Source organism: Phlebotomus papatasi, chromosome 2 (genome assembly GCF_024763615.1).
Source record: "Phlebotomus papatasi isolate M1 chromosome 2, Ppap_2.1, whole genome shotgun sequence".
Taxonomy (NCBI): domain Eukaryota; kingdom Metazoa; phylum Arthropoda; class Insecta; order Diptera; family Psychodidae; genus Phlebotomus; species Phlebotomus papatasi.
The window spans coordinates 100,385,083-100,396,392 of record NC_077223.1 but is presented as its reverse complement, the minus strand read 5'-3'; the positions used below and the strand labels follow the sequence as shown (position 1 = coordinate 100,396,392).

At 32.7% G+C, this 11,310-nt stretch overlaps 1 protein-coding gene across 1 annotated transcript; it reads left to right on the top strand.

Annotated features, from left to right (window-relative positions):
* The first annotated feature begins 2,468 nt into the window (after positions 1-2,468).
* Positions 2,469-9,653, top strand: LOC129801103 (ctenidin-3-like). Its single transcript, XM_055845865.1, has 5 exons — positions 2,469-2,474; positions 2,561-2,839; positions 6,167-6,263; positions 9,186-9,281; positions 9,390-9,653. Exons 1-5 carry the CDS (start codon positions 2,469-2,471, stop codon positions 9,521-9,523), a joined length of 612 nt encoding a protein of 203 aa, XP_055701840.1. The 3' UTR covers positions 9,524-9,653.
* The last annotated feature ends 1,657 nt before the right edge of the window (positions 9,654-11,310 follow it).

The window sequence follows — 11,310 nt, the reverse complement described above, 5'->3', positions numbered from 1 at the left end:
TAATTCTATGATAAGAAAATTGACAGCAAAAATAAGCAAAAATAAATAAATTGATAAAATTCAACAAGTTCCAAAACTGTCACAATTAAACGGTGCCCCAATTCTCCAACTTAAGGCTAAGCACACTCTTAGAAAAACTTAGTCCCAACTACCCCATATACAGTAATGAAAACTACAAAATGTAGTAAGCATAGGCCCATCCATGTATTTATCTAGGGTAACTAAATGAAATAGTTGACCAAGATTACTTACAGTAACTTTTTCATTTAGTTATCATAACTAAATTAGATTAGTAACGGGTACTATAACATATTAGTTTCAATAACTAAATAAATTTGGTTTATACCCATCTTATTGGCTGTAATAACTATATCGTATTAGTTGTGGTTACTATATAGCTCGAAAAAACTTCAAAACATAAGTAAAAAACCACTCTTTACTATTGAAAAAATTGTCAGAACTTTATGAAAATATAGGTCCATTTATTTGCATTAGTTGTGAGAACTAAAAGGGATTTAGGACCAATATTAGTTGGGATATCGATTTCATTTAATTTAATTTAACACAAGCAAATACAATTATATGAAACCATTATGAGATAATTGCCGCAACTTATCCACGTAAATATTGCCTTATGTTGTCACTACTAATAAATTTATTATGAGTAAAATGTTTTAATATTATAATAACTATTTTATATAGATTTGATAATAATCACCTGATCAACTAATTTTCATTAGTAACGATGTCTAAACTTTTCTAAAAGTGCAATTGCATTAAATTAAGTACTTATTAAGTACTTTATAAGTACTTAGTATATTAGCTAGTTAGTGAAACATACATAACATCGTAAAAAATCATTTAAAAAAAGCAATAAATTATTACATTTTCATCAGTAAATAGACCAAAGTTTATCAGAAATCCCATTAATTTCCCCAAGATGCAAAAATGGACATTAACTACTTAATTTTCCACATAATATTACATTATTTTTAAGCAATAAAAATTTACGATTAATACTTCGAAGTAATACTAATCACACTCTATTTTTACTGTCCAAATAATTTTTTTTATTATTCTGCAAAATGGGTACCAATTTATTTAATTACCTGCAGAAACTCTTGAAAGCTTACCCATGTGAAACTTAAATGAATTTTATTGAATTTATGAACTATTACAGGGATTACAGGAATTTTGAATAATTGTGTATCTATTCTGAGAATCAAAATTAAGTACACTAAGAAAAAACCTAAAAAGTTAAAACAACTCTATGGAAGAGTTAAATTAACTCTACGAATTGATGTGATTGTCGCTCTTTTTCGTCGTAAATTTTAGTAAATAGAGTTGAAACACCTCTTCGTGCGAGTTGAATTAATTCGTCGGATATCGATGTAATTATTACTCTTTTTCGATGTAAAATTTAATCTCGACTGAAGTATATGCTTAGGTGTTTTCGTTTTAAGAATATACTTCAGTCAAGAAGATTTTCGTGTGATAAAGTTCATAAGGAACATCAATTGGAAATATGCCTAACAGTGTTTCATGAAGACATGTGCTTGCATACGTGATATTTCGCTCGGAACATAGAGAACTTGAGGTCAAGAAAATACTAATAAAGAACATGATAAAATAAAAAAAAATAAAATTGCAGAACATATTCATATTGAGATTTGAAAGAGTTATTTTAACTCTTAAAACGAGTTATTTTCAGTCTTAAAAAGAGTTATTTACACTCTTTTGTAATGTAAATTTTAGGAGAAAAAAGTTGAAACAACTCTTCCGAATATTACACCTAAATAAAAGTAAAATCAACTCTAAAATATAGTCAATCGAAAATCACAACGAAAAAGAGTTAATTCAACATCGATTCGAGTAAGTTTTACCCGATTATTTTTCTGAGTGTAAGAAAGACGATTTGTTCACCATTTTCATAAAATATTACTCTATAATAAATTCCTTAGAATTATTATAAAATAAATCGCCTCACATAATGCTTCCTTATCACAATATTATGTGTACGACATGCTGTATGAATTGCAATAAATTTTATCTCAAATTTCCAAGAACAGCCCCAACTTATGTTCAAAATGCATTAAGAGGGAATTCAATCGATTATTCAATTGAATTGTAAATGAAAATGGGCGTTCTCACCTCAATTTCACCTCGATTTTGTACATTTTGTCGAAAGAGGTGAGAAATGCTAAAACTTATATAAAATGCTTTTCCTTAAATTGCAATTATTTAATTTCGACATGAGCAAAATGCAATTTTCTAATGTGTTGAGCTTCAACCAGCCGTGAAAACTTCTCTTCACATTGGCATTGGCGAGTGTTAAAGTGAACAATCCTTGGTCAAACATTGAAAATAATTTACTTTTTTATGGTTTCTGCCAAGTTAGACAATTTATGTGCTCTTTGAAATTTATTTTGCATGCAAAAACCATCCAATTCTGTAAGAAGCTCATGAGGATGGTTGTAATGGGGTTTTAGACTCGGAGAAGATCAATTAAATTTTGAATGGAGCATTGTATTGTAATCTTTCTTGTGATTCCTGCTTTTAGGTGCTCAGTTTCTTCGCTTGTATGGCTGTAGCTGCTGCTGGAGGAGCCCAGAGCTATGTCCATCGGCATGATAATATTCACGGCTACGGTGGAGGCTATGGGGGAGGCTTTGGCGGTGGTGGATTTGGAGGTGGATTTGGGGGAGGCATTGGAGGAGGCACCGGAGGTGGAATTGGAGGTGGTTTTGGGGGTGCTGCTGGCGGATTTGGCGCTGGAGGAGGAGCAGGTGGATACGGAGGAGGCATCGGTGGTGGCTACGGATATGGGGACCATTACTGGGTAAGGATAAACTAGATACCTTTTAGTGTATACAGAAAAAATGCTCCTATTTCGTAAAATTGTTTCCAAATGTTTCTGAATTCCTACTGAATTATTTGAACATTTTGACGAACTCAAAATGATCACTTCACCAGCATTTTCTGTTCCTATACAAACATTTGTTCGTCCATTTTTTCTCTCACTGGCAAAACTTTACAAACAAATGACAAAAATATTATTTTCCCTGTTTTCACGAAGATTCACGAAAAAAAATTGTGTAAAACATCAAAGAATGTTCGTCAAGTTATCATCTTACAAATAATGTTTGTGAAAAACTACAAACTTTTACGAAAATTTCTAGTAGACTATATGATTTACGAGCATCTCGTAGGCCCTAATAGGAATACACAAACATTTACCAACAATTTTACGAAATATTTGAAAATGTTCGAAAACATGAAGAAAAATGTTCGTAAAATTTTGTCATTTGTTTGTAAAGTTTTATCAGACAAACAAAGTGTACGAAAAACGGTTCTAAAATAATAATAAAAAAAACTATTCGTTAACTAATTGTCTTAAGCTGTCTACACATTATGAGCATTTTTTAAAAAAATTCTTTAAAAAATTTTTTAAAAAATTTTTTAAAAAAAACTGTTTTTTAAAAAATTTTTTTAAAAAAAATGCCTCCACACTAGACTTAATTTTTGTAAAAAATTTCTGACAGATTACTCTCAGCATTTCGCTTGGGATTATTTTTCATGAAAATTTGTCATTTGAGTGGTGGAAAAAGTGTGAAAAGTGTTTGTTGGAATTCCCTGGGATAGTTGTTAGTGAATGTTCGTGGAAAATTTTCCAAAATTGCAAAAGTGCAGTGTTTTTCTACAGAAGTTGTTCCCAGTGGAATCAATATTCCGGAGTGTGTGAACATAACCTCAAAATGTTGTTTTTCCCTAAAAATTTTGTGTGACTATCGCAGTTATTTATGTACAGAAATTGTTTTTCTTTGCGATAATCTGGAAACCAAAACATGCTCATCAGAAGAACCGCAGAAATTACTCGGAAGGACAAATTTGTTACCAGGAACAATGGGTAGAGTGGAGAAGAAGGTCTGCAGCTCAAAAGATCCTAGATTCCATTGATCAGCAGCTCTTTCAGGAAAAGCTTCAGGACTTCAGGAAAACTTGTGGATACGTTTGGATGAACAGGAGTATTTGTAACCAAGAACATTGACGTAAGTACTATGAATATGCTAAAAAGAAAATCGCTGATTTTATTGCAAAGCTATTCCTGCAAAAAATTCAGGACTACAATTGGAAGAGCATGATAGTGGATGAGGGGAAGGACTTTGGGGAATAATTAGAAAGTGCTTCACCAAAATTCCTGCAAAAATTGATCCAGTGCAATTCTACAAATTTGATTCCGGATACTGGATGACACTGATTTGATTCCGGAGACTGGTGATAATTATGATAAATTTTATGAAAAATAAATTCTCATATCTTGGTTTCCAATCCGAAATCTTTTATTGGTTATCCGGTCTACATTAAAGCCTTCTCCCTCTATCCACTACTGTCCAAGCAGGAGTCCCATGGAGGAAGCAAAAGTTTGTAGCCATCTCATCCTTGTGCTTCCGGATGGGAACATTTCCATCGTGGTTGAAAAGGAGGATTGATGGGAGGTGGTTCTGGGGCTTCAAGTGATGGGCTGTGGTAACTACGGATGACTCTTGTATGTACTAGGATCTCCTCAGTGGCTCTGAATAGGTCTATTGTCTTGATTGATTTACCAGGTTCATGTTCCAAAATTCTTCAATTTCCTTCTTTCCATTCATGTTTTAATTTGGTGCACGAGGTCACTGTACCATAAAAATCTTCAAGAATACACAGATATCACAACTTTCGGCAACGTCAAAAGAAAAATCAGCGAAAATGTTTCTCCAAAGCTGGCTTTGATTCCACTGGGAACAACTTCTGTAGAAAAACACTGCACTTTCGCAATTTTGGAAAATTTTCCACGAACATTCACTAACAACTATCCCAGGGAATTCCAACAAATACTTTTCACACTTTTTCCACCACTCAAATGACAAATTTTCATGAAAAATGTCTCGAGTTGCTGTGATTTTTTAAAAAATTCTTTAAAAAACTGTTTTGTAAAAAATTGTCCCAGTGTGTAGAGGCATTTTTTTAAAAGAATTTTTTTAAAGAAAAAACCTTGATTTTTTAAAAAAATGGGTCGTTTTTTTACAAAATCGCCTACACACTATACAAATTTCTGTAAAAAATACAGTTTTTTTAAAAAAAAATTTCACTAGTCTGGAGGCGATTTTTTTAAAGAACTTTTTTTAATGTCATTTTTTACAGAATTTTTTGATAATGTGTAGACAGCTTTACGAACAATGTTTGTGAGAGAAGTACGAACTTTCTTATAGGCTATAAAATTTACAAACAATTTTCCAAGTTTTTTCTTTGAGATTACCCATAAAACATTTCTCTTTTACAATATCATCTTGTACAATTCTTCAAGTGAAAGGTTATAAAACCATATATTCCTATAGTCTGCTTATATCAATCTTAAATAGGTTGCAACAACTTTTCAAAGTAACATGGTAAAAAGCAAAATTACTATCTTCAAGACTTTTAATAATGCATTTATGAGATTGTTAATGAGAATTTTACTTTTAATGCTTTGAGAAAGTCTTAAGTCCCTTATAAGTGCACTGCTTTGTTTATACTGGTCACCGTGACCGAAAAAAACACTTATACAGGCATACATCAGGCATGGCTATATATAAGACTCCTTTTAAGAAATCTATAACACAATGAAGAAATGAAAATGTTTCTTAAACTGATAGTTTATAAAATATTTGAATAATTCTACAAGGATTTAAATTGAAAATAATCTTGTTATAAGGCTACTAAAAGTCTATTAGGGTAAATGTAACAATTTTCGCCATAGTCGCATGCAATCGCCAAAATCTTAAATTTTAAACATTTTTAAATCAGTTTTGAAATTATTCTCAACACCTTTTAAAATGAATAAAAATACAGAGATCTTTGGGTAATATTTCGTCCACCTTGATTCTTTTCCTTGTCTTTCTGGAATTCTTCCAAAGTCTTTTTCACATCATCACGTTCATCGAAGCGACATTTTTTGTTTTCTTTGCCTTGCATAATCTCCTGAATATGCAAAACCTAAAAATTCATGGAAACTTAAGAAACAAAGGAAGTGAACGGAATTGCAAGCTGGCCGAAATTTAGTAAAACTCTTCTAAAAGACTTTTATTCTAAAGAGTTTTACAAAACAGAATTTTATTTATCCCAATTTTAATTAGTGTTAAATTTTCAGCACTACCCTAACTACAAATTCGACTACGGTGTCAAAGACTTCCACACCGGTGACCACAAGAAGCAATGGGAGCAAAGGCATGGAGACTCCGTGAAAGGTAAGTGTCTTAGCTAACTGTTCCCAAATTGTAAAATCGCGATCGCGGCGAAACATACCTCAATATAATCAGTAAAAGGTTATTCAGAAAATTTTCCCAGGGCTTTAATAGTATAATATATGTTTTTTTCTTTTTCAATATTAAAGCTAGATGGTTAAATTAATAAACGATTTTATTACACTGAAGACTATCTAGATTAAAAAAATCAATAAAAATTTTGCACTGTTTTTTTTAAATAATTTTCCTTTAACAATGACTTAATAACTACTTGTTAGGCTTTCGCTTAACTTTTAATCAATCAATTTAGTAACCAAATTAAGCAAATTTATATTAAACTATTAGTAGGGGGAAGCTTTGATGTTTCGCATATACGCTACCATCAAACACTTCGTATTTCTTCCGTATTCCTTTATGAATCTCACATATGGCTATATATTTTAATAGCTACTCTTAAATCCCACCTCTCCTGAAAAAATTGGGTGTCTAATTCTTTTTTCCTAGTTTCAGGAAACAAAAATTAAAAACAGGTGCAAAACTGTAATTTTAATGTGTAATATTTTGTACAATTTTGCACAATTGATATCACTTTTTTTGGAAAACTACTATCACAGGATGTAGAGGGGTTATTAGGGTTTAAATTTGTATAAAAACCTCTTGGAATGAAGAAGGCCGTTTTTGTGGGTGGAAAAAAATTCGCAAACTTGACCCATATTCATCGATCGGATATTAAGAATTATTATGTATCGCATAGTGAATCTGGCAACACTATAATTTTAATGTTCTAACATAACCTCACTTGTGTGTTGCGGACGTCAATGCAACATAACCTTCAAATTTCCACATACATTTTGGGGTTGCCAAAGTGACATTTTCATGGAATTTGAAAATCAAAGAAAGAAAATGGATTCCTCAGTGTATAAAATTATGCCTTTTACAAATCTTCATAAAAGTAATATTAAAAGATATTATTCCTCACATAAACTATTTAATCAGATAGACTAGAGTTCCGTCTAAACAATGATGTGTAACTTTTAATGTCGGGTGCAAAATTTACGGTGAAAATGGGACGTTTTTGAGTGATGTAAATTATATGCGAAAATAGAAACTTGATTGAACTATCGGACAAATCGCCATTAAATTTTCATTTTCTTCTAGAGAAAAATGTGAGGATTTCCCAGGATTTTGTGAGATAGGATTTTGAACCTAGTAAGTAAGAGGTTTTTTTGGCATAGTTGGTGAATTGATACGGTTCGTGTTGTAGTCAGAAAAAATTACTTAACTTGGACATCATTTTTGTATGCGAAACATCAAAGCCTCCCCCTATGGACATTATACTCCAAAATTTTCACGGTGAGCCGAGACACATACCACAAAAACCAAAAATTGCATGTTTTATTTTCATCTAAGTCAATGAATATTTCGTAAACATTCGGTGAAACATTAACCGTAAATTGTTGTATAAAGGTATAACCGACGGTGCGGTGGTGTAACTGAGCTAAGTTTTTCAGGTCAATCTGTCCTTCCGGTGAGCGTCGAAATTTGCTGATCAAATCTTATGAATCAAACACACAATTTTACCAGAGCTTTCGACACTTATCGTGTCTTTCTCAGTGATTCTTGGTTGGTCTTTTCTTTAGGATTTTTGTCACAGTTTTGAATTTAGTTAGCAGATAATTTTCTTCTTTCTTTTATACACAGCGAATGAACTGATACGAATTCAAACCAGTTACACAATCCTAAAGAAAAGACCAACCAAGAACCACTGAGGAAGACGCGATAAGTGTCGAAAGCTCTGGTGAAATTGTGTGTTTCATTCATAAGAATTAATCAACAAATTCCGACGCTCACCGGGGAAGGACAGATTGTCCTGAAAAACCTAGCTCATTAACCGCAAAAGTTGGATCGACACGTAACTCCAAAATGATTTTTTGGAAATTATTCACTGCTTTTTACTAATTATTTTCTGCAAAATGACTTGCATTAGTTACTAATAGAACATATTTTGCAAAAGATAATTCGTCATAAGCGTCAAATAGTTTTTAAAAAGAATCATTTAATTTTTGGGGGCGACGATCCACCCTTAGAAGATCTTCAGACCTGTAATATGATTTATCATCTCTAATTGAATGAAAAATTGAATATAAAGGATGAATTATGGTGCTCTTCAAATGAAAAGGAAAATGGAAATATTTCTCTTGAATATTTCTTTTAGTACATGGCTGTTCTCATGTGCTTCTGCGTGATTGACTTTTCTTTGTGTTGGTTCTCGTCACGACTATTTTGTGTTTTTGGAATACGACAAGGGTTGAGGAGAACAGTCGATACGGGAACGAATACAACGAATACAAGCAATAGTCGATAATGCAGAAGAACTTGAGAACAGTCATGTGCTAAAACACTTCTTCGGAAGATATATTTCCCTTTCCATTTTTCAGCGGAATAGAACCATAATCCATTTGGTTTTAAAAACCCAATCAAAATGCTTTTCGTTTAGGATTTTGACATCTTTAAATCTAAATCTTTAATTTAAAGACCTTCACTGAGAGAAATCCGAAAAAGTTAAAATAACATTCCGGAAATGTTAATTTTACCCTGCATTATTGATCCGAAATCGGTGTAAATATTATGCTTTTTAGGTGTATTAGAGGTTAAATTAACCCTTTTTCATGTCAATTTTACACTTAAAAAGGTGTAAAATTAACATTAAAAAATGTTGATATATTTTTACACCTAAAAAGTGTTAAAGTTACGAAGAAAAAAAGTTAATCACACCCCCTTTTTTTCTCAGTGTTCTTACTTGATCCTAAAGTGCTACCGAACTATTAAACAATCAATACAACAAATTATTATTATTATTGATATTCATTTTATTGGCACCAAATTTTCTGCACAACCCTATGATTCAAATTTCTCTACTTTCAGGCGGTTACTACCTCTATGAACCCGATGGCACGAAGCGAGTTGTAGAGTACGTGGCTGACAAACACCACGGTTTCAATGCGATCGTCAAGAAGATCGGCCATGCCCATCATCCTCACATTTACGGAGGTGCTGGAGGATTCGGCGGTGGAGCCGGAGGAGCTGGAGGATTTGGAGGTGGTGCTGGAGGTGCTGGTGGAGCTGGAGGCTTCGGTGGAGCTGGAGCTGGTGCAGGATTTGGTGGTGGAGCTGGTGGCTTTGGTGGAGGATTTGGTGGAGGTTATGGATATGGGCATCATCATGGTGGCTACAGCTACAACAACAACAACCTCTTCCTGTAAAATACCCTAGAAAAAAATTATCCTACGTAGATCATTCCCCAATCCCCCCTCCAATCCATTTGTGATATCATTTAACACACTCCTCTCCCGATGACGACACATGGCCAATTCTAGTTTAATTGCAAGTTAATTTTTATACACTTTCTAGCAATTATCTGTATTTTTTTTTTTGCTAAAAGAAATTTACTAGCCAATCGATGAAATGAAGAGCTCATAAATAATGTTAATAGATTTATTTATATGATTGAAAATAAATTATAAAAACGTGACTGTCTCTTGGAATTTAACAAATGTTGCTTTGGCGGTTGAAAAGTTGTTTAAATGGCTTACAAACTGGCCGAAAATTCTGTACTTTAAATAGCAAGTTGGATTTTATTGCAGGTTGCGCACACGACTTTTATGAAGTGGAAATTCTCTTATTTAATTAATCCCTTGCAATTTTTAAAAATAAATGGGAAACTTATGCCACGAAAATTTTAGTTTTAAAAAACATTTATCAATTTCGTATATGTAGGGTCGGAGGAACGTCTGTTCGACAGGGAGCCCCTATTGACACTTTTGCCAAAATATTGAAAATTATTTAATGTATCTAGTAAAATATAAGTAATATAACGTTTTTTCTGCAATATACCTTTTACTATAAATAGATATGTTCAAAATTCATATCTCAAATGGTACAGAGTAAGGTGTCAATAGGTGCTGACACGAGTTCTTAAAGTGTAAATGGACGTTCCTTTCACCCTACTAGTAAGAGGTTCTTCTATTTAATGTAGGTAGATGCTTAGTGAATGAGTTCAAAGAATTCATTTACTACCCTAGATAAGGGGTGACTGCCACCCTACTGTTCCGATATTTACTACCATGTCTCATCGATAGAGACCATCCATAATTCCTTAAATTAAAAAAAAACTTTCGAACAGCAGGGGACTGTACCCCCTGAGGGTAGTAGCCCGTATAGAACTTCAAAATTATACAAAAACAACGTTCTACTACTCACCTTAAACTAATGATAAATCAGGATTATTTACATCTTATATAGTGTTTCTCTAGTGCCGGGTACTCGCTAAGTTTTTTCACGGGTTCAGGAAATGGTTCTACAACTGTTTATGTTAGAGATATTAATTCAATACTTCTTAAAATATTTTTACCGGTGCTGGCCAAAATCCTAAAAGCCAAAATTCAAAAAACCAAAATTCCGAGAGCCAAAATCCCGAAAAGGTCAAGTCCTGAAAAGCTAAAATCACAAAATTCAAAATTCAGAACATTAAAATTCTTGAAAGCGAAAATCTCCAATGGGTAAAAATCCCGAAACCCCAAAATTCTGACAGCCAAATTCCAAAAACCAAAAATCCCGAAGAAACATAATCCCAAAAGCAAAAATCCCGTATAGTCAATATTGTGGAAGGGACTAAATTACATATTTATTAGGTAAAAAAGTCTTAAATTCTTGTAATCTTTATTCAAAACTACGTTCATAGCTCAAAATCTTTCTCTGCACATGAAAGAGTTGTGAAAATGAGTCCGGGTCAAAATAAAAAAAAACCAAAATGCCAAACCCTAGAAGTTCCGAACGCCAAAATTCCGAATAATTCAAGTTTCCGAAAGCCAAAATCCCTAATGAATCCTAAATGATCCTGAATTCCAAAAACCTTAAAGAACCAAAATTCCGAATTCTTAAAAGTGTCATAGCTACTTCCATGAATATACTCCTGCTTTGTGAGGAAAAAGGAAATTTTCTGTTTTGGGAAATTATTCTACGCATTATCCACCCATATAATTTTATCTCC

Excerpts from the sequence above, each read along its gene's own strand:
- LOC129801103 (XM_055845865.1), top strand. Across the intron at positions 2,840-6,166 it reads GATATGGGGACCATTACTGG|CACTACCCTAACTACAAATT; the intron begins GTAAGGATAAAC and ends TTAAATTTTCAG. Across the intron at positions 6,264-9,185 it reads GCATGGAGACTCCGTGAAAG|GCGGTTACTACCTCTATGAA; the intron begins GTAAGTGTCTTA and ends CTCTACTTTCAG.